Below are 24,416 nucleotides of genomic sequence, written 5' to 3'. Positions count from 1 at the left end.
AAAGCTAGCACTCGGATAATGTACATAAGCGGCCCTAATAACACAATATGTGATCAACCATCTCAAATCCTAGAGCAATTCTCGCTGTTATATGAAAAGCTGTATACACCTGAAGCATGCCCCACCTTGGCAGCTATTCAAAAATACTTGGATTATTTTGTAGGAACATCTGAGCCCCCTGATATGGAACAATTATCTAATACTATTAGCCTACAGGAGATCAGACAAGCAATCTCCTCTTTACCATCCGGAAAAGCCTCTGGCGAAGATACAATACCAATTGAGATTTATAAGTTATGCTTGGATGAATTGATTCCCTTATTCCAACAAGTTACTAACTACATCGGGGACTACGGGAAAGCTCCCTGCTCTTGGAATAAGGTTATTCTTGTGTCCTTCTTGAACAAAGGGAAACCACCGGATAATTGTGGCTCTTACCGCCCTATTTCATTGGTTAACGCTGACGCTAAAATATTTGCCAAGGTACTGGCCACCCGGTTGGCCCCGTATATACCAAAAATTGTCAGCCCGCACCAACAGGGCTTTGTAATGGGCAGAGACACTACGGCACACATCAACATGGCAATAACAGCCTTTGACATTGCAGACAAGGAATCCACCCCACTCTGCATGATTCTGCTTGACGCAGAAAAAGCTTTTGACCAAGTGTGGTGGGGATACCTCTGGCAAGTGATGATTAATATTGGTCTTAATGGTACATTTTTAAAATGGACCCAATCTCTATATGACAACCCCACAGCTAAAATTAGTTATGCCGGTATCACTTCAATTCCAATCTCTATAGCTAGGGGCACCCGCCAAGGATGCCCCCTTTCACCATTATTATTTGCTTTGTCAATTGAACCGTTTCTCTTTGCTTTGCAATCTGAACCTTACATCTGTCCTGTTGAGTTTGGCCCTCATACATTAACAAGCATTGGCATTGCCAATAGGTCTCGCATTTGTGGGACCTTATAAGTATTTAGTTTTGCAGCACAATATCCTTGTTGCATAATCGGATATTGTGCTGCAAAACTAAATACTTATAAGGTCCCACAAGCGAGACCTATTGGCAATGCCAATGCTTGAGGACCCCCTGTTACCCGCCTCTGTGATTCCCAGACTATGTTTTCCTTTTGTTAATAAACGCTTGCAAACAGATGGCGCATGCGCAGAGCGGGGGCAAGCAAGGGAAGGAGTGGACACAGGAGGGAGCCGGAGAGAGAGAAGAAAGGAACCTGGAAGTTATGTCACGTTGGCTGCTTATTATACGACAGTAAAGTTGCCCTACATTTATAGTGCAACTTAGTACTTTAAGGAAGCAGTAAAGGTGAGGAGAAACAAGTGGAAGGAGAAAAGGAATTAGAGAGAGGGAACCGGAAAACCCGATGTAATATGTCAGCAGTTTGCATAGATAGTGCTTATGCCACATGCAGATAGGGTCAAAGCGCTGCATCTGAAGGGGAAAGGTACACAGAAGTGGCGAGGGGAGGATGTCACTTTATGTAATGTATTGGCTTGAATAGTGCTTATTGCGTTTAAGACGTTTAAAGCGCTGCAACACAATTGAAGAGGGAATGACAGGGCATGGGGGGGGAATACTTTAGGGAATTGGAGTGAGGGAAAGAGGGAACATGATGCTACGTCACACTGCTTGCTTGGATGATGTTTAACCCTAAACTGCTCCAGAGCTGCAAGGAGGGGACTCTAAAGAAAGGAAAGCAAAGAAGGAAAATATGTAAAGCGCTCTGATAGCTGATTCCGTTCGGGTCTAGTTCGCGCTATATAAAACTCGGCAAAAAAAAAACCTCAGTTTACCGCCGGCTTGGCTTGTAAAAAAAAAAATGCGTGCGCCGGGAAAGGAAGGCAGAGGGCAGAGAAGGGGAGGGGGAGGAGAAATGCGACACGGCGGGCAGGGGAGCGGCGAAAATGACTAATTAGGGGAGGAGAAGCCGAGAAGCCGCAGAGCGCACGCTGGGCGAAGCCCTTTGATGTGCTCTGCGGCAAATGGAGGGAGGCTGATGCGCGTTCATGTTTGAACACGTGGTTCACATGAACTGCATGAAAATGCCATGAAAACGCCAGCAAAAAGCTGGTGGTTTCATGATGTTTTCGCCGCTTGAATTCTCGCTCCGCTCGATGCGCATGCGCGCATCGATAGGTCGCGAGACCTAAAAATCACGGCTTATGCCGACGACATTGCTATTTATTCCACCGACATTACAGAAGCACTGAAGGGCATAGTAGAGGAGGCCAATTGATTCGGAGAGATCTCTGGGTACAAATTAAACCTAAATAAAACTCAAATTGTATCGAACTACAAACCAGTGTTGCCAACTGCAGGTTTATGCCAGGCTGCAACTTATTTGGGGGTTCACTTGGTCAGCACTCGGGATAAGGACACTAGGAGACCTATATGGAGTACATGGATTTCTGAGTTTTGATACATTAAAACTCTTATATAAAGTCACCGACTGTATGAGATACAAATATATACAGATACACGATTACCTTATCCGAAAGATGAAACTTTTTAACCTTTCGGACTCGGACATTTGGGGCTGTATATATTTATATGAAAACAATGGGTTAATTAGTGCTGGCTATAAATGTTGTAATACTTATAAAAATACAGAATGCAATGAAATAGCAGAGAAATGGAGCAAAATGCTAGACAGCAACATTACAACGGCGATGATTAATATATCATTGCGCAATATTAACAATACCGTTTCATCATCTAGTCTAAGACTCCAACAATTTAGAACAACTTGCATGCTCTATCACACTCCAGAAAGAATTTCTAAATGGGCTGGAAATTCATTAAATAACAACGAGCGAAATGAATGCCCTAAGTGCGCGCTAGTAGCAGCGGACTTGGTACACATGCTGTAATCATGCCCGATGATATTAGAGTTCGGGAGTGCCCTGGGTAAGATAATAAACCAAAAACTGAACTGCCTCTTCTCACTTACAGCTTGCTCAGTCCTACTGGATATTAATATTACCAATTCTTCATATAAGTCTATTATCACTATTATGCTGTCTTGCGCCAAACTCACAATCGCACGTGCCTGGATTTCCCCTAACCCCCGTTAATTGGTGAGTGGTGGGCTTTGCTAAATAAAATATTTGGTATGGAATCTTCTTTAGCTAGACTAAGGGGCCCGAAGTCAACATTGAGATTTGAAAGGATCTGGGGACCTCTCGGTATCTGATGAAATACTTTTCCCTTTTTCTTTTTTTCTTTTTTTTTTCTCTCTTTTTTACCTGCAATGCTTTTGGTTATATAAATTCATTATGTATTCTGTTTTGTATCAAAATGATTTTGTTTCCATATGCAATGTTCATTCTGGTAGCGCTGTATGACTCTTGGGTATGTTTTTGTGCTGTTAATAATGTTTTTTCTGAGTTGCAATAAAAAAAATTATTTTAAAAAAAGGAAAAGAGAAGACTGGAAATACTACCTGTGCCTTAGTCACAGATCTCCAGGTACGGGAGTACGAACCCCATAACTTAATGGAGAAATCCTTTATTCACGATTCAATTATGATTTTTTTCCAGGACAGCAAAGGAAGATATCTCTGTTAACTAATTCTCAATTTATATATCAAATAGGACCTGTACGATTTCAGTAGCAGCGGTTTAGTCACCATCATGGAGTTAAAGAGTCCAGTGACCCACTAACCACAAGAAATTCATATTCAATTCACACGTTAAGAAATGATTCTATTAATTTCTCCACTGCAGTTGTCATATTGGGTGAGCTTTTCGAAAGTCGCCATCTTGTGACGATTGCAGCTATGTGCATAAATCCTTCAGGCAATGCTTGGCCACTTAAGCAACAATATTGATTCCCTGAAGGTGTGCTTGTAATCTAACTGAATTTCTGAATGTACATAGAAATGATATTATACAGTCAGTGCTATGAATAGCTCACGCTTTTACGGAATAAACTCGCTTTCACAAGTTCTTTGAACTTCAGTTTAGATTTGTAATTTCAACAAAATGTGATAATATGTACTCAATCGTATCTTGAATTATCTCGTTGTCTCCATTTGCCACAGTTTTTTAAATATTCACCATTAAATGTGTTGAACAAGTTACTTACCTATGGTAACAATCTTTCTGGTTGATAATTATCCATTCTCATGTTCCTCGACTTTTGAATGTCCCCAAGTGTCAATCTGGATCATGGCATTTATCAAGCAGTAATCCTTTGCACTGGTAGATGGAATTGTGCGGCTCTACACTGATGCCGTTCTACTCCCAAAGTGGCATTCAGTGCTGCATATAAGCGCATCCCATGCGCACTGACGTCAGTTGTTTTCTAAGCTGTCCATGCCCCCAGATTCAGAGTCCAACAGCGGATTAGCTATGAGCAGTGTACAGATCTCTAGACTAGAAATCTTATTAGATTGAAAAGGTACCCTGTCTACAGAATGGGGGAGTATCTGAGGAATATGTGCATAAAAAGAGTATCCACAAGAAAAAAAAATTAATCAAGGTAAGTAACTTGTTCTTTTGATGGCTACTTCTAACATCATATTATGCACCTTCTGCTTCCAAATAGATACTTAACCCCTTCGATGCTCATGACGGAACGGTTCCGTCATGAGCGTCGGTTGAGCTGTGCTCATGACGGAACCGTTCCGTCATGAGCCCGTTGGCTCATTAGAACGTTCAGCACAGCGCAGGAATCTGCGCCGCGCTGAAGGTGTTAAGCAGCACCTCCCAGGAGTTGGGTTGGTGTACTGGCACAGACCAAAAGGAACGTCAGGACAGAGCGGGACAAGTGCCCCTCTCATCAGAGAAGGCTGTCCAGTAGTGCTTTGTACACGTATGAAGTAATCCCTACGTAGCAGCCTGGCAAATGGGAACAAGCACTCCGTGTGCCAATGCTGTGGTAGTAGCCTTGGCTCTGGTGAAATGGGCCCGCAAGTCATCTAGGTACTGCTTCTTAGCTGGTGTGTATACAAATAATTGATGGATGGAATGCTTGAATTAATCTCGGCCAATGTAATTTGCTCAAGGCCTCAATCCAGTCTATCATTATTTTGCACACCATGCCACCTCAGTTTGGACACAGCCATATGCAAACCAGTCTTAACTCTACTCGAATAGGAACAGTCCAGCCCAAACTGCCAAACCAAGTCCTCCTTGAACCGGAACACAACTAAGCTAAGAATGGTTTTGCCCTAGTTAGGGGTCATCAGCCAGGTATAGCTTGGTTCTACTAGTGTGCATGGTTTCCACGCCTGGACATTCCTGTACCACTTAGGGCAACACACTAGCACATAGATTCATCAATGTCCAATTCTACAAATTTCAAATTGCGAGTAAAAGCGAATCGCAATTTAGAATTCGCAGAACGGCATTCATGAAGTTTACCGATTTAAAAAAGCGATTCGCAAGCGGTCGCAATCGCCGATTGCGAGAAGCCGAAATCGGTAAAAAATTGCAGTTTCCGCCGATACCCCTGTTGAAATTGCGAAATAGCTATTACCGATATCGTAAATAGCGATCTCGCTAACTGCGAGATCGCAAAAACGGGAAGTCGCATCCTGAGCACAGTGATGACATCACAACCAGGAAGTAGGCAGCTCCCACCCTCATTCAGCAGTGAGAGGCTAAAGTACAGGCAGCAGTTGCTGAGCTCCCCTCCAGCATTCCCACAGGACTACAGCAGGAGACAGCACAGTGGCAAGCATGGCACAGGATGCAGCAGGACCTTCCACCAGTGGGAGAAAGCGCAAAATAAAGTTTTCTGAGCAGGATCTCGAACACCTAATTGAAGGTGTTTCCAAGGATCACAACCGCCTATTTGGCAGTGACTCCCGAAGGGTACCAGAGGCGGACAAACGGCGAATATGGCTGCGCATCTGCGCCAAAGTGAACGCCGTGGGGGTGACCATGCGCTCGGTGGACGAGCTGAAAAAGCGCTGGTATGACTTAAGAGGGCGGGCAAAAGAAAAGATTGCTGAGAGGCTGGGGGTGCAATTAGCGGCAGGTGGAGGGGAGCCCACTGTCCCACCGAACACCCCACTGGAGGACCAAGTGGAGGAGACCATCAACGCACAGGCCTGCGTGGGTGTGACCCAGCTTGACTCCTCCCGACCCACCCAAGACACACCAGGTAAGTGCCATGCGACTGCAACCCCCTGTCCCCTAACATCGTCCATGACTCCAGTGCATCCCATAACAAACCCCAATCATGCAGCCAAAGTACAGCTCCATAGCGCTATTGCATTGTGGGACATGTAGTCTGCCCACAATTACCATCCTGTACCATAGAGCCTGACATGTCCAGTGAGAGTCAATCCTGCAGCGAGACAGGGAATGGTAGACTGCATGCATGTAGCAAGCCTAACTGTGTATCGAACATGTCACTAATCAACGTCCACTTCACATCACAGGTGGCGCTGATGTCCCAGCTCAGACAGCGAGGCCTTGGTGATAGAGGAGAACACGGAGGACACAGAGGGGGATACTCATCATACCCCACAGCCCGGACCATCAGGGCAACCTGCCACAACAGCGGTCATCCCACCACCCGCCCCTGTGGCCCATGCCACCCCCGTGACAACAGGCGCTGCTGTAGCACCAGGCAGCACACAGCCACCAGTGGGGCCTGCAACACCAGCAGCAGGTCGCCAACAAACCCGCCGTCTGCGGCTGTGAGGAGCCAGACGAGCGGTCTGGCAGGGGCAGAATTGTGCGAGCAGGTGGGCTCTCTATTGAGCGCAGGATGCTGAGTGTGCACCAGACCCAGGCCCGACACCTAGCCGCCATCCACCTCCAACTGGACAAGACGGCACGTAATGTGGCACATATGACAGCAGCTGTGGAGGCCAACATTCAGGCAATGTCCAGGCAGCGGAATGTCAATCGCCGCAGACACCGCCAACTATTGACCCGCCTGTCGGCGTACACGCCGTCAAATCACATTATTGGGAACGCCACCTGCCAGCTCTCGCGACGCTCCCTGGCCATGAAGGGCCAAATGGTGCAGTGCTGCCAGGACGTCGCAACAGCCCTGGAGAACATAGCAAGAGCCATGAAGGGCATGCAGGCCACTGGCCATGGCCAGGCGGGGTGGGCAGACGACAACAGTGAGGCAACATCAAGCCACAGCAGCCAGTCCATACCACCGGTTGTAGCACCCCGCCGCAGCAGCAGGCCCTCTGCTGCCGCACAGCACAATCTGGAGGAGGACGTTGAGAGGAGGTCAGGGGCAACTACCCGGAGACGCCACTGAACTGTTGTGCATTGCAATGAGGCCACATGCTGACGCAACAAGCATGCCATACAGACTAACCTGGACATATGACGCAATATGTCAATCTTTTCACACTTTTCGGAATGCCATGTTTATTGTGCAGTAACAGTAACTAAAATTCTGAATAACGTAAAGTGCCTCATGTCATTATTAATGTCGTCATTCATGAGTTGAGTTATGGGTGTGGGGAGTGGGTGCCCTAGAAATAGTTCATGCAGATTTGGTTGCGGCGCCTGTGTCCTTCTGCTGGGTTCTCCCCGCGTGCGTGACGCACATGTGCAGGTGGGCGATTGTCCCCTTCTGACTCACTGCCAGAGATGTCAACAGGGATCCTGCGCTTGGTAGCAATGTTGTGAAGGATGGGACACACCGCCACGATGCGGCAGCAGACCTCAGGATTGTATTTCATGGCCCCACCTGTCTTGTGCAGTATGCGGAACCTACTTTTCAACAGGCCAAATAACCTCTCAATACAGTTCCTTGTGGGAATGTGTGATGCATTAAATCACCGTTGTTGTGGAGTTGCAGGGTTGAGGTATGGGGTGAGGAGGTACTCACGGAGAGCATAGCGGCTGTCACCTGTATGTAAGGAGCAGAGAGTGAGTGCCTGTTCTGCGCAGCTACATGATCACAACGTACACATTTGGGGCATGTGTACTTACCCAGTAGGTGTCCTTCCCCAAAGTCTCCCCTGCCCAGTCGTGTGTGGATGCCGCTGTGCCTGAAGATGAAGGAGTCATGTGTGCTCCCTGGGTACTGTGCCACAATGTCTGTGATTATTGTTTTGGCATTGCACACCATCTATATGTTGAGGGAGTGGTAGCATTTCCGGTTGCGGTACATGTACGGACGTGCGTACAGTCAATACATCCAATGACGTGTGGGAATTGGGCTACATTGTAAAATTGCAGCTTTGTATCATTGAGGTCCTGTTGGCTGGTGGGGAATGATATATAGTGGTGTAGCCGGGTCAGCATTGCCTCCAGGAAACTCCTTAGGCAGCGGGACATGGTGGGCTGGGATATCCCCCCTGCAACAGTGACCATCCCCTGGAAGCTTCCGGAGGCCAGGAGGTGCAGGCAGCACAATACCTGCACATGTGTGGGCACGGCATTGGTCCTCCTTGTAGGGTGCTGCATCAGGGGGTCTAGGTCCCGGATGAGCTTGATTATCATGGCCCCACTCAGGCGGTACTTGGCATAGATTTGCTCCCTGGTTTGGCCCAGAAGGGTGACCCGCTGGCGGAATATCCGCTCCTGTATCCTCCGTCTCTTGCGTGCAGCTCGCTGCAGCCTACGCCGCCTCACCAGCATGTAAAGTCCAGGCATTGTGGGAATCACCAGGCTCCAGCTGCATGTCCTTAAATGTGTTTGATCAGCCCTGCACCTGTTGGGAGTGACATAACTGTTTTTTGAAAAAAAAAAAAAATCAGTACTGGTTACCACCTGATTTGAGTTCTTCTTAAATTGCGCGTCGCAAATAGCGATCTTCAAGTTTTTCGCTTTTAGCGATTTTTCGTGAATGGCATTTTTGCGAATTCGCTATTAAATTCGCAGAATCCATGGGTCCTCGCAATTTCCGATTCGCAAATGCCCATCCTCCAGGAATCTGCGAATTTAATAGCGAATTCGCTATTTTTAAATTGCGAATTCGCTATTTTGGTTGTTTGGGTTTCTTGAATTCCTTCCCTTCAAATTGCGAGCGGAATTGCGAATTCGCAGCTATTGCGAGCGCAATTTCCTTTCATGAATCTAGCTGTAAGTTTAAAAAAAGAAGGGATGGTTGATATTCTTGCATTAATCTCGCCCACTGGTAATTACATGGGGCCACATCCCAGTACAATATTATTTTGCACACCATGCCACCTCAGTTTGGACCCAGTAATGTATAAATCACCCATGACCATGCTCTAATGGAAACAGTTAAGCTCAAACTGCCTGGCTAGATACTCCCTGAACTGGAAGACAGCATGGAGCTTGCCCCTGGCAATCTTTATTTTGATATAAGAGAAATCAACAGTTAAACCCAGCCCAGCAGCACAAAAGTCAGACCCATAATAGTCTGATACACTGACCTGTCGGACCAGCCATTCTATAGCCTATAAGTAGGCCCGGCCCTGCTCATTAACCACATATACGCTTGGTACCAGTGACACAGTCTGCATGGGTCCTACATCTGGGCATACCCATCTCACTTAGGGTGACACAATAAAGTGCACAACAAAGTGACAAATGGAATCCTTGAGCATTATTCAAGGTAAGTAACTTGTTCTTCTAATGGATATTTCTAAGAGAAAATTCTGCACTTTTCGATTTTGGATAGATACACACACAGTACCTACTAAGTTGGTGCACTGGCTCAGACCAAAATGTCGGCAGGACAGAGGATCCAAAGTGTTCCTTTCGTCAGACCTGGCTGTTCTGACAGTAGTACTTCATACATGTATGAAGTGATGCCCGCCTACCAGTCTGGCAAATGTCCAGAACAGGCACTCTGTGTGCCGATTACTGTAGTAGGCACTTTGGCTCTCATGGAATCGGCCTGGGCACTGCTTCTTCGTCAGTTCATACCAGATTTTTAGTAGGAGAACAATTCAGTGAGAAATGATCCTTTTCTGCACTGCTCTGCCCTTCTTCGCTCCAGTTTTTCAAACAAAGAGCTCTTTGTTCGAACAATGTTCTCTGGTACAATCAATGTATGAGCTGATAACTCGTGTGAGATCCAGCCAATGGAGTCTTTCATTTATCTTAGAGGGGTGAAGTGGAAGGAAGAATGCCGGGAGGGTACTGTTTTGCTCAACTTCAAAAGGAGTTACCACTTTCAGAGAGAATGGAGGCTTGGATTCTTAAAACCAGCTCTTCTGCAAAGAATGTTGTGTATGGCAGGTTGACAGAGAGGACTTGTAACTTACTCACCCACTGCGTGGATGAGAAAAACTATCTTTAGATTGCGGAGCCATTGGAACAGCTGCTAAACTGCCCATGTCCAGAACACCTCCATTGAAAGGGAGTTTCTGTGAAAGAAATCAGGTGGGACTTCAGCACAATAATCGTGAACCCCAAAGATGTTAGGAAATTCACTGTAGTCTGGAAGTGGGTTACAATTGCCTGGCATGAGGTTGCCTTCAGCCACTAGTCATTGAGATATGGAAAGACTGGCACCCCCTAACCTCCGAAGTTGTACAGCAACAACCGCCATCCCTTTCATGAACACCAAAGGGGCAATGGTAAGGCCAACGGGAAGCACTGGAAATTGTAAGTTCTCTTGCCTTACTGTGAACCGCAGATAGTGCATGTAGGCCTGCAGGGCAGGGATATGAAAATAAGCATCTTGCAGGTCCAACGCTACCATCCAGTCTCCAAGGCTGTAGGCAGGTAATACCTGGGTCATGGTTAGCATCTTAAATGTGTCTTTCCACAGAAAACCTTTTAGAGGACAAATGTCTAAAATAAGACAAAAGACCTCTGTCCTTCAGAAAGTAGGTGTATTGGTATGGAAAGGTATGTAAGAACGTATCCGAGTAGAATAATTTGCAGGACCCACTTGTCCAAAGAGACTGTTTGCCAGATAGGAAAAATACGATGAATCATGCCTCCAACAGGATTGGAATGTGCCACAAAAAAGACGTTAAAGGGGTTTAACGGCTGCAGCATCTGTAAGGACAGAAGACTGGTCTGCACGCAGCTCCTGCTGTCCATGTTGTCTTTGGGATCCCTAACCTCAGCCACAAAATGGATGTGTCATTTTCTGGAGTGGCTCTAAAGGTTGGTGCTGGCAGAATTGGAAGACCCTACCATATCCACAAGGGAATGAAATTGTTGTACTGGGGTAGTTATATCCAAATAGCAAGCCCTGGCCTGGCTCTCTTTAAATTGCTCTAGGTCCAAATTTGCTTTTTCAATGAAAAGGGGAGAGGCACCAAGGGTATATACATGACAGAAGATTGGTCGTCCCCAGAGAAGCCAAAGGTCCTCATCCAGCCATGTAACCTGTGTACTACACCAGTGCTAATCACTCAGCCTATGCAGTCAATGGCATCCAGACTGCATCTGATGATGAAATTCACCATATCGCAGTCATCCTGAATGGCCTGTGTAAGGACAGGATGCAAGTTATCTGGTGTAGCAGGTAAAACCAGGGCAAGGGAGTCCCAAATGGTGTAGGAGTAACAGCCAAGGAAAAAGCTGGTACTGGCCAAACATAAGGCTAGTGCAAAAAATCATGTGCTTGCTGAATGTTTCAATGAGCTTAGGGTCTGGTGGGGTAGCAGGGAAAGCATTAGGGCTGATTTTGCTGATGGCTGCCTGAAGTACTGAACTGTTCAATGTTGGATGTTGCGTCCTGAAGACTGGGTTACTGTGAGCCGGGTGATGCAGATGAGCTATCTGTCTTTTCACTGGTGGCACAGAAAATGGCTTCTTCCCTTCCAAAGTAGGGCATCCATCAAAGCCTCACTGAAAGGCAGAAGAGGCCTTGTATTTATCATTCTAGGTTGTAGGACCGCTGGGAGGACATTGATTTTACCCTCATGCTGAAAAATTGGAGGTCCAGTACTTCAGCCACCCTCCACATCACCACCAAGAAAGAGGTGCTGCCGTCAGTGGATGGGCAGAGTGGAGACTAGGCCAGTGTCTGGCAAAGTACCCAGGCCACTGGTAGTTCCTCATGCCATTTGTATTGGTGGACTAGTTCATTTCCTCATCATAATGGTCATTATTAAATAGAGTGTGGATGACCTAAGCCCTTCCATGAGGCAAGGGCAATGTGTCAGAGCCCTATGGGATGCTGGAAAGCTGCAGCCCAGTGAGATTGGTGCACAGCCTTGTCATTGGTCAAAGCAAGGTTGGCTCGGAAAGCACTATTGGATGTGCTGTGTTGGGTAAAGTTGAGGGCCTCAGCATAGACCTTGATCGTCTGACACAGATCGTGGTTCCATGATTGAAATCAGCACTGAAGCTGGTGTGGGACCTGACCCGTCTCTGAAGGTTCCAGCTGGTACTGAGAGCAGACCGAGCAGCAGGGTTCCAGGTGGAAGATCCTGCAATTTTTTTGGGGCCCGAAGTCTTGCCCCAGAGGGAGACTGTAGAGTGGCAAAGAGAGGCACCAAGGCCTCACAAAACTTTGGGATTTGCTTCAGTGTCACCAATGGACTCTGAAATGTGGAGTTGGTTGGGCCAAAAATCTGAATCAGCTCCAAAGGAGATCAATTTCGGGAACAAGACCAACAGGAACATTGATGCCCTTGAGCTTTTTCTGGAATTCAAAAGTGATTTTCTAATGTTTCCTAATATGTTTGGCAGTGGTGAGTATCTGCAGTGTTTATTGATCCTAGTCTTAAATGTGATATTTGTTCTTGTACTTCCTAGTTTATAGGACAAAGCAGACTTGTGAGGTTGCTGACACTGAGAAGGCAAACATGGGAAAGGAGCAGAGTAAAGCCTAACCATGGTTTATTGAATTTGTTTTAATTTGATTTGGTGTATCTACGTTTTTATCTTGGTCGGTAGATGCAAAAGGGATTCTGGCATGGTTTTTTATAGAGTCTGGAAGCCAGGGGTGTAAATGATGACCACTATTCAACAGAACATTTGGACATGCTCAATTTTGTCGTTTGATGGCTAATTTTGTTCACCTTTAGATTTTTTGAAAGCTATTCCATATACTTAAGCAGTGGGCTCTTGGTATGTCATAGATTTCAGAAAGCTATCATAAATTGTACTTTAACTGTTTATATTTTGAATAAACGAATACCAAACAAGGTTAAAGTCCCTGAGAAAATAAAGATGTACTCACAACTGCCAAAGCTACAGCGCCTTGAATAGCTGAAGTCCATTCAAAATGTAATCTGTCGTTTAGGAATCCACCAAGTGTCGGTCCAATAAATGTTCTAAATTGAACAAAAAGCAAATTGTTTAGTCCACAAAGTACTTATAGAATACAAAGCATATGCATAAATTATGATACCTTCTGCACTAGATAGTTTCAGGATACTGCATGACCAAAATGTCAACAAGAAGAGGTGAGGCAGAACCCCTGAATGATGTAACGGAAGCGCTATTTATTGGAAGGAGCAGGTCTGGGACACGAGTTGCACTAATCTGTTAGGGAGTATGTGAGGGTGGGAAGGTAGGATGGTATGCAAAATTCATTTGTCAGGAGGGCAGCAAAGCGTGATTCTGTCGGTGCCCGGAAGAGACACATTACTGAGAAAAAATAATATGTTTAGGGCACATCTTGGGAAGGCAATATACAGGCCATCATTTCAACCATGATTGTCAATGTCATTATATTATTGGGGTTTGTACAGGATATTGTGGCAATAAAATATTTTGCACAGTGGTGTAGTTTTGCAGATGTGTGCTATCCCACTTTTTTGCCAGGAGCCTGCTTAGGCTCAGGCCCTTCACATCTGGCTTCTTGCCATTGTACATTAAATTCCATTGCAAAATATTCAGGTGCCAGTTTGCATTTGACTTTTCCAGAAAGCTTACTCCAGCTCTTGTGGCGCTAAGCTTACATGGGTCTCATTGAGGACAAGCTAGCATCCTACACTGATATTCGAGCATGTGCTACACGTGGGCCATTTTAGTCCTAGCCCAGGCCTACAGCACCCTTTGTAAAGTTCCTTCACAAACCCCGATTGCTCCTTCCATGTTAAAGCCCAAATACCTAGAGGAATAATCAAAACTGCAGTTCTTCCTCTCCTACTCCCTCTTCTTTTTCTTCAAAGGGGGATTTTTAGCTAAATGTTTCTATTATGAAGAGGTTTATATGAAAAGCCTGATTGTGACATTGTGAATGGAGCAAAAAGCAGTCTAAAGCCCTCCATGGCTCCCTCTGGCCCACCCTATAATCCCTGGGGCTTCTCTCTGTCAGCCTCTTAATTCTCTCAATGTCTGCAAACTCCTGACTTCCACAACATTGCTTTAAATATTCCTGTTGCTCAATTTCTCAATGTATTTGACTACTCGCGTTCCCTTCATATCAGTTACGCACACAAGTGGCCACTATTTCCTTTCCTTTGAGGTGACAACAATTTGGGGATTTTTAAACATACTGGAAAGTTACCAGTTTATGATTTTCTAACATAACTGAAATGCGCGAATGTGTGATTTTCAGATGTCTTCGAAGGATGCTGGTTTGAGGATATCAAACATAGATGTACAGTGCTAGTCGATAAATGTTAAACATGTAGCAAGGCCATTTAATTGGCAAAACATAGCTCACCAGTAGTACCAACCCATTCCTCACAGAAACCTCATTTACAGAAACAAAAGAACAAATTGGACAGATCAGCAAGAGAACAGCAACGCTATGTAGTTGGCCAAGAGATGTTCCTCGACAGTACAACACACACCTAACTCCCTAACCTATGTCAAGCATCACAGATACAACACACAACTTTATGAGGCCCATTGAGAACAAGGTATAGCAGCAAAAGCCATGTACCTGGCAATGAGATGCCAAAAACAACACCACAAATCTCACAAAGAAAGGAACAACTATTTACCCTCATGGAACAAAAGGAACTACAAAGTCCAGTTGCTCATGGTTGCAGACACCCAGCACAAAACTGAAACATAGTTTAAATTGAAACACTGTAGGCTAACACAGTAGTCCATACACTCTTTATTTTATTATTATGACCCACACCCACATTGGTCTATTTGAGGTATTTTTATTTGTGTAGTCTCCTTGGGAACAACAACATCAAAAGAGGTCCCTGAAATATGGTTGAGCCCATCCTGGTTTTTAAGGGCCGGGGTGGACCAGATGAAGAAGCACGCCACTAATAGAATGGGTGAGGGGCATAACAAAAAAGAGAAAGAAACATTATTTTTCCATTAGAAAAGTGACTGAGTATCCACGAAAGGAAGGAGTTACTCTTGACAGACAAGGGATAAAACGGAAGAGCCCAAATCCAATAGCACGTGCGGCGGCCCTTTTATTGGCAGGGTCACCTGACCGGTAACGCCTGGGATGGGTTGGTGTAAAGTGTGGTTACAGCACAGGGTTGAACACTAGAAAGTGTCGAGTAGGACACTATGGGGCATATTATTAAGGGGGTTTATCTCCGCTTTTTTGGCTTTAAAAGCCAAGAAAGCGGAGCTAAAATTATCTCCCTATTACCTAGCTGTCGCTCACACCAGTTAGCGACAGCTAGTAGGAGATAGCGACCATCTTGGGCCCCACTTTGCATGTCAGTGATATTTATCACTAATGACATGCAAAGTGGGCGTGCCAAGATGTTAGCGACTGGAAACAGTCGCTAACATCGCTATCTCCTATTACCAACTTATGGAGATATTTGCGCTAAGCGCGAATATCTCCAAAAGCTAACACCTGCCCTGAGCAGTTCTTAGCCATGTTATCCAATGGGAGGTGGATAACATGGCTAAGAGCATTACCTCGGTAATGCATGAATATCGCTGACTTATCAGCGATATTCATGCATTGCAGCCGATTTTTATCGCATTGGCGATAAACCTTGGTAATACCAAGGTTTATTTGCGATAAAAATTGCCGCAGCTCAGCGGTAAATTTTTGTCTCTAACCAAGCAATAGCGATAATTATCGCTATTGCTTGGTAATATGCCCCTATATCCCGTCCAGACTTTCTTGGAAAATGAAACAAACCACAAGTCACCATTGCGTCTCTTCAGTCGATCTGCTGGGCAGCACTGGATCTCTAGACTGCACAGTCAGGAGGTTTTAGTCCACCTCGGCTATGTAGTTTGGACCGACTTGTTATCACGGTATTGGAGACTATTTACACAGTTCAATGGGGGGGCATCTGGAGTGGTGGTGGATTCCACTTCGTAGATGTACCTTGCCATCATGTCAATAGATGGATGGGTTCTAAAAGGAGCCGACTCTAATACACTTTTTTGTGTACATTCAATTATTTGTAAATTGATAGATCATCCCATCTGAATAATATAAAGCAGAGGCAGTATGCCTTATTATGACAAAACCATGGAGTCAATACAGCATGTACTACAATTCCCGTCAGGCCTTTGTGTGCATTCTAGTGCGACTACTTTAGCGGGACTTTTTAAGTTAGGCACATTTTTCCAATAGCAGACCATATATCGAGTGGTCTCGGTTCTCTTGGTGCCATTGGTTCAGATACGCATAAAACGTGCTCCTCTTAATTTCCGTGCACGGGTTTGCACTACAATTCCCGTAATGCTAGTTTGTGTTTGTCCATGCGCTGTGGAATAGCATCATTGCCTGATGCATGCCTGTTGTGGACTGATGGAGGGTTTTCACACACAGGCTCCATGTTTCCCAATTGATTCAGGCACATATTAGAGTGCCCGAGCCTCTTGACTCTCACCTACGGTAAAAGGCTCAGTCCAGTGCGGAGTACCGACGGAGAGGTGAGTGTCGAGGCAGGGCTCTGGAATGCTGTAATTTCATGATTAATGTACTGTTTTGTCGATTTTACTAACATGCGGCCAGGTAAAGTTCTGCCATGCGTTTACCTATAAACAGGGGATAACATAAATGGTAGCAATAAGTTAAGATGTGGAAAGGCGGATGCTGGGATTCCATTCAAGAACGATTTATTTCCTGAAAGCCATGTTGTAGTCCTAGCGTTTCTCATGGTGCAACTCAGGCCAGAGCAGAAAATGTGTGCCTGTTGCATTTCCTTACGTCTTACTCAGCAGTGTTTAGAATTTACTTTTTTGCTGACACTACGCTACGATTACCATATGTATGGCGTGTACAAGGGTTGATATTACCATGATATTCTTGTATTAAAGCACTAACCCCCACATGCATCATTGTAGGATTTTGCATTTCCTAAATTGCGAAAAATTAAGGAATCGCAATTTAGGAATTGCAAAATCCTATGCATCAAGAAATCCTACATTTTTTTAGGATTTCTTAATTTTCGGAATTAGCGATTCCTTAATTGCGAAGGAATGGCATTACATTGATTCCTGAACTAACCAGTCAAGCGCACACAACAGTATTAATGATATGAGTAATCCAGTTAAAGTCATTCACAGGATAAGATCACACACAAATGTTCTTTTCATTCCTGTTTTAATGAGTATGTGGATGTTTCTCCTATCAAGGAGATCCATACAAAAGGAAACCAGCCGACACGTGTTTCGTCAGTTAGGGTAATAACCCATGACTCTTCAGGGCTGAAGTGGTATGGAGTATCGTAGTATCGGCAGAACGGTGATAATTCCAACCCGCTCCTGTTCGGGTTTTTCAAAATAACAGTGTGCAATGGTCCGCACACGGAATGAAAGGTAATAACAAAAAGGCGTGTTTTTTGACAATGGCGGGTTTTGCCAATTGTCACTGCATGAACAGCGGTATGCCGTAGGGGTAACGTGGAGGATATTTTCCGGATGTGCGGACCATTGCACACTGTTATTTTGAAAAACCCGAACAGGAGCGGGTTGGAATTATCCCCGTTCTTTCCTCATGTATTGCACTGTTTGATACCTCATGTATTGTTTGCTCACAATTGTCACTTTTACCTCATGTAACTTATCGTCTGCTTTTGTAATTTGTTCATTTGTAATTTTTCTGTTCATATTGTGAAGCGCTCTGACGCCTTCGGGTAATGTCCGCGCTATATAAAAACGCATAAATAAAGTAGGCCCAGAGCTAGTCATGGCCTCATGAGTGGGTGCATGATGGAAGCAAGTGTTCCTTTGGTATTTCATTTCCAAGCATCATTTAGGGCATGGATGGCACTGGATTGAGTTGGGAAATGTCTTTTTTGGGGGTGGGCTTTCTGTTGTTGGGTCTGGCCATGTGGCTGTAGGCCATTTAGAAGTCTAGGCCTGCAAGCTTGTCTGGCCTTGTCTGCCAACAGGCCTGCTTTCATCCAGTAGGCTAAGAGCAGATAGCCACAGCTGCATTAAACAAGTGTTTATGTGTGGTCTGTTGAATTTAGACATCATTTAGGGCATGGATGGCATTGGATTGAGTTGGGAAGTGTTTTTTTGGGGTGGGCTTTCTGATGTTGGGCCTGGCCATGAGGCTGGTAGCCATTTTGAAGTCTAGCCCTGCAAGCTTGTCTGGCCTTGTCTGCCAACAGGTCTGCTATCATCCAGTAGGCTCAGAGCAGGTAGCCTCAGCTTTAATAATCAAGTGTTTCTGTGTGGTCTGTTGTATTTAGACATCATTTAGGTCATGGATGGCATTGGATTGAGTTGGGAAGTGTGTTTTTTGGGGTGGGCTTTCTGATGTTGGGCCTGGCCATGTGGCTGGTGGCCATTTTGAAGCCTAGGCCTGCAAGCTTGTCTGGCCTTGTCTGCCAACAGGCCTGCGAACTCGAGCCGGTAGCCACAGCATTATTAATCAAGTGTTTCTGTGTGGTCTGTTGGATTTAGACATCATTTAGGGCATGTATGGCATTGGATTGAGTTGGGAAGTGGGTTTGTTTGGGGTGGGATTTCTGATGTTGGGCCTGGTCCTGTGGCTGGTGGCCATTTTGAAGCCTAGGCCTGCAAGCTTGTCTGGTCTTGTCTGCCAACAGGCCTGCGGGCTCGAGCGGGTAGCCACAGCATTATTAATCAAGTATTTCTGTGTGGTCTGTTGAATTTAGACATCATTTAGGGCATGGATGGCATTGGATTTAGTTGGGAAGTGTGTTTTTTTGGGGTGGCCTTTCTGATGTTGGGCGTCTTAAAGACATGCCTTTGTTGTGTGTGTCTGGTGTGTGTTGATGTGGAATGCATGCACCCTGCAGTCCTTTTTGGGGCCTGTGAATTTTCTTATTTGCATTTTGTTGCATTAAAAAGGCAGAGCAGTGTACTTTTTTTTTTTTTTTTTTTTTTTTTTAGTTTTCAAATCTGCTTTATTGAGAAAAAAAGGCATAGTAAAATACACAGCTTGGATCGCCTACAACCCGGAGGCCGGCAGCGAAAGAGGAAATGCAATACACAGCCTGTTTGTCGGCATCCCGGGGGCCCGACGGCATATTAAAATTTGAAACATCATAACCTCTGCGTCCGACGACGTAGGCCAAGCTAGGATGAGCAGCAGTCGAACAGGCTTTTTTGAGCGAGAGAAGGCTCTCACTGCTGTTTTGTAGATTGCTTAACAGGAACCAAGAAACTCCCCAACCAGGTTACAACTAAGAGGTGGTGCATGACTGCGTAGTGGAAATGTGTGTCAATGGTGTATTTTGGTGGTCTCAGCAGGAGGCGCGGTGTGGGTAGTGATGTGTCCAGTGCTCATTCTCAAGGGCCATTGGTGTTCGTGGGGTGTCAGTTTTAGAAGCCATGGGGCACGAAGGACACAGCTCGCCAGAGGAGGCGATCCCGCGGCGTGGTGGCGATGGGGACGTGTAGGCACGGACAGGGGAGAGAGGGCACTCCCGCCCAGGCAGGGCAGCTCACTCTACGGGGAATCTACGGGGGCAGTGACCTATGTCCAATAAGGGGAGTCTGCGAAGCCGTCCCGAGATCACAGGACATGCATGGGAAGAATGTCAGTGGCGCTGGGGAGTGGCAGGCTCGTCATCCGACTGCACATCGTCGTTTGAGCGCTTAAGCAAGTAGTGTACCAGTGGATCCCAAACGTCCCTGGGTCGGCACGAAAGAGGCAGCAGTTCAGCAAAGGTGGTATGTTGGTCCTGGCAGTATGTTAAGTCAGTCAGCCAGTCCTTGAACTTGGGCGCTCTGCCCCTACTCCAACGGCAAGCAACACGCCGCTTGGCCAGAAGCAACGCCATGTCAATGAATTTTCTGTATTCTCTGGGCAACTGCTTGGTGTATCCGAGGACGGCTACCAGTGGGTCTGCAGGAATTTCCTCGTCTACCATCTCCGCAACGGCTTCGAGGACCTGTCGCCAGTAGTCGGCAATCCGGGGGCAGGACCACGCCAGGTGAAGAAAATCAGCATGTTCTGCACGACAACGCTCACAGCGATCATTATCGGCCAGCCCAAATCTATGCTTCCGGACCGGCGTGTAATATATTCTCTGAAGAAATCTGTAATGTATAATTTTTAATCTGCAACTGGCAGAAATGCGGGAGGTTAATGCACAGCAGTGTTTCCACTGATCGTCCGAAAGCTCCAGTCCAAGCTCCGCAGACCAGTGCAGGCGGGCAGCAGAGGCTTGCAATGGGGCAGCGCTTCGGATTTGGCGGTAGAGCCCAGAGACCAAATGGGACCCATCCTGTGACCCTAGAAGGAAGTGTAGTGGCGGCAGGGTCGCCGGCTCATCAGGGTAATCGGGTAGGATGTCCCGCATCCCGGCTCGCAGCCGAACATAGTAAAATAGTTCAAGGGGTGTATGTTCGTGCGTTTTGAAGAAAAGGTCAGCCGATTTAAAATGACCGTCTTGGAACAGATCTCCCCAGCGGGTGATAAGAAGCTTGTCACATAGCTGCTGGAACCCCAGCTCCGACAACAAGGAAAGCCGCGGGTGATAGGTAAGCGGTAGCCCGGGGGAGTAGGGCAGTACGCACAATAATCGCCGAGCGATGCGGCGCCATGCATCCAATGTGCAGGATACCGAGGTATCTGCAGTGTCGATGGAAGTCTCGGGACAGTGCAGCAGGCCATTCAGTGGGAGCGGGTGTACTATCCAGTCTTCCACCGCTATATGTGGCATGAAGGGAGTGGGAGCCATCCAGTGATAGGCAAAAAGCGCCTGTGCACTCAAATAGTATGTTTCAAAATCGGGGACATCGAACCCTCCCTGGTCATAGGGAAGGGTCAGCGTTGACCACTTTAATCGGGGAGATTTGCCACCCCAAAAGAGTCTGCGCAGTTCTGTGCGGAGTGTCTTGAAGAAGAAGGCACCAGGGTAATAGGGGATATTTAGGAAAAGGTACAGGAAGCGGGGCAGTATCACCATTTTTATGAGGGAGGCCCTTCCAGCCATGGAGAGTGGCAACGTGATCCACCTATCAACAGAGGCAGTCAATTTGGTCATGGCTATTCCATAGTTAGATCGGAGTGTCTCATCCCTGTCCCGAGCGATACGGATCCCCAAATAGCGAAGATCATCTCGGCACCATACCAGTGGATAATCTAGGGGGAAGTCGTGCACCGCGTCAGTAAGAGGAAAGAATTGCGATTTGGACCAATTGATGTGAACACCAGACAGCCCGCCGAAAAGGACGAATTCACGAAGCAGGGGATTGAGGTGTAGGGACGGGTATTTAACGTACAGCGTGATGTCATCTGCATAGAGGGACACATCGATTTGCCGCTGCAGGCACGGTATCGCTCCTGCTCGGTGTAATTGACGCAGGCGACAGGCCAGAGGCTCGACCGCAATGGCAAATAGTAGAGGCGAGAGCGGGCATCCCTGACGGGTGCCTCTTGTAAGGTAGATGGGTTGTGACAGTGTTCCATTTATTAGTACTCTTGCCGTAGGGTCCGTGTATAGGAGGCGCACCCAGGCCAAGAACAGTTTAGGGAACCCCATACTGGCCAAGACCGAGAAGAGGTAGGGCCATTCGACAGAGTCGAACGCCTTGGTGGCGTCTAGGAACACCGCCGCCACTGGGACGTCAGGGTGGATCGTGCGGAGCAGGGAGAAAAGGGTGCGGAGATTATGGGACGTGGATCTGCCCGCCACAAATCCAGATTGGTCGGGTAGGACAATTCTGGTCATGAGCAGCGAGAGACGTGTAGCTAGAATCTTGGCTAGGATCTTGACGTCGCAGTTTAGAAGGGAAAGTGGACGGTAGGAGTCACAGGAGGTGGGCTCCTTATCCGGCTTCAGGAGGGAGGTGATAACTACCTCGCGCATAGAGCAGGGTAGTCTCCCATCAGTTAGGGATTCGGTAAAGACTTCACTTAGCACGGGTGCCATTGTATCGATATAGGCTTTGTAAAATTCGGCCAGAATGCCATCAAGCCCCGGAGCCTTACCATTTTTGAGGGACATGATGGCCTCACGAACCTCGTCCAGCTCGAAAGGCGCTGCTAGGAACTCCCTATCCCCGTCGCTAAGCCAGCAAAGTGCTACGTCGTTTAGGTATTCGGCATATGGTGCGTCCGCCTCTGCTGTGGATGTGTATAATGTCGAGTAGTGTGCTGTGAAAGCAGTGAGTATCGCATCTGAGTCTCTAATGGTGGCACCAGTCGCATCGGTAAGTTCTAATATAGTGTTGTGTTCTCGTGGTACACGTGTGAGTGCAGCTAGTACTTTTCCAGGCCTATCCCCCTCACAATATCTCCGGGCCACCCAGTGTTTGCCCCTGTACTTCGCTTCCCTGGCAGCCTCTTCCTCGTATTTGGACAATGTCTCCCTAAAGGTTACCTGTAGGCGTGGGTCAGTATCCGCCGCCATTTGTAGCTCTAGGTCCCGCAGCTCCCCCTCCAGTGTGGTGATGGTACGCAAGATATCTCGTAGTACCCCGTGGCTTTTGGAAATGCAGAACCCCCTGAGAGTGACCTTGAAAGCCTCCCATATGTGCTCAACCGACTCGACCGAGCCCTTGTTCCTAGGGAAGAAATCTCTGATCTCCTCTCCCAACTCAGTGCGGAAGAGATCGTCAAGGAGCACATCGGGGCCTAACCTCCACTGTGGTCTCGGACTGTCCCACCCAGGGGTCTGGAACTGCAACCTAACAGGGCTGTGGTCTGAGTAGGTTCTGGGCAAGTGGTCAACTCCTAATAGTCCCCTGGTAACATCTCGGGTGACCAGAAAGTAATCTAAGCGCGCCCATGTCCCAGTGTGAGATGTGAAATGTGTGCCCTCTCGACCTATGGGATGTAGGTGTCTCCAGGCATCGAACAGTCCACCCTCCTCTACCACACCCTCCAAAGCTTCCCTGGCACGAGGCTTGTAGGAGCTGACACCATCAGCTCTGTCAAGGTGGGGCGCCAGCGCCAGATTAAAATCACCACCCCAGACGATGTGACGCGCCCCAATGGAGACAATTCTACCCCACAGTGTGGAAAAAAAGGCAGGTGAGTCAACATTCGGCGCATACATTGAGACAAATAAATAGGTGTCATGTCCCACCCTACCCCATAGCAAAACATACCGCCCCTCCCCGTCCATCTCCTCCCCAAAGCGGTGGAAAGGTACGCCACGGGCAACGAGAATCGCCACACCCCTCGCATAAGACGAATAGGAGGAAAAAACGCAGGCACCAGCCCATTTCAATGCAAAATATGGGACCCTACCCATGGGCATATGTGTCTCCTGCAGCATGGCAATCTGTACATGATGTCTGTTTAAGTAGGCAATAACATTCCTGCATTTTTTGGCATCGTTCAACCCTCGGACGTTCCAAGACAAACATGTCAGTCGCGCAGTTGTGTTCATAGCAGCCATGGACATAGTGACAGTAGAGGCGGAAATGCCCAAAGGGGCCAAAACTTGAGTCCACATCCGCCTCCGCAGGCCCAAACCACACACCAAGTTAGCAAATAAATACACAGCCTATGCAGTTGCAACCTCACAAAATCTAACACCCCCCCACCCACCCCAGCATCCCAAACATGCCAGTAGCCATGGATCCCCCTAACGTGACCCCCCCCTATCCCCCCCCCAACTGTGATGTGGCAAACAGCCAAAGAAACAATAAGTCAATGGGGAACACCCGACAGGGGTACATCAGAAAGTACGCACTGCCACTATCCGGCCCATAGCTCCAGAACTGTACCGCCCTCGGTGGAGTCTAGGGCCGAAAGAGTGGTCCTTGGTATACGTTACCACTGGGGTGCAAGGTCCAGACAGTTCGCCGCTTCTGTATCTCCCCAGCCCACAGGTGGTGAGCCGTTGCCAGCTTGTAGGTCGGTATGATGCTCATGCAGTTCAAAGTACGATAGGTCCATCAGTCTTCATGGTGCTCTGGAGGTAGATCAGCATTCTCCTGTTCGTCCGCAGGCACATGGTCGTCCCTGCGCGCTCTTCGGATCGTCTTCAGGAAGTCCTCAGCTTTTTGCGGGTTGGTGAAAAAACGCTGTTTGCCTTGGTGGGTAACTCTAAGCTTCGCAGGATATAAGAGGGCATAGTCTATTTGGGCTTCCCGCAGTTTTTTTTTCACTGGAAGAAACTTGCGCCGTTCATCTTGAACCATCGGCGTGAAGTCGGGATAAATGGAGAATGTAATGCCTTCATACCGCAGTGATTTCTGAGTCCGGGCAGCTCTGAGGGCCGTATCGCGATCGCGATAATTCAGAAGTC

At 47.1% G+C, this 24,416-nt stretch overlaps 1 protein-coding gene across 3 annotated transcripts in view; it reads right to left on the bottom strand.

Annotated features, from left to right (window-relative positions):
• The window catches only part of LOC144761783 (MFS-type transporter SLC18B1-like), a 1,350,585-nt gene that overhangs the window by 394,408 nt on the left and 931,761 nt on the right, over positions 1–24,416 (bottom strand). For all 3 annotated transcript variants that reach the window (XM_078647026.1, XM_078647029.1, XM_078647027.1), the window contains exon 12: positions 13,073–13,166. In XM_078647026.1, coding sequence (XP_078503152.1) covers positions 13,073–13,166 — 94 coding nt within the window. The remainder of the gene's footprint in view (positions 1–13,072; positions 13,167–24,416) is intronic.

The sequence above is a fragment of the Lissotriton helveticus genome, chromosome 6, assembly GCF_964261635.1.
Source record: "Lissotriton helveticus chromosome 6, aLisHel1.1, whole genome shotgun sequence".
NCBI lineage: Eukaryota > Metazoa > Chordata > Amphibia > Caudata > Salamandridae > Lissotriton > Lissotriton helveticus.
Note: the sequence above shows the minus strand (reverse complement) of the source record. Positions and strands in the feature narration are given on the sequence as shown.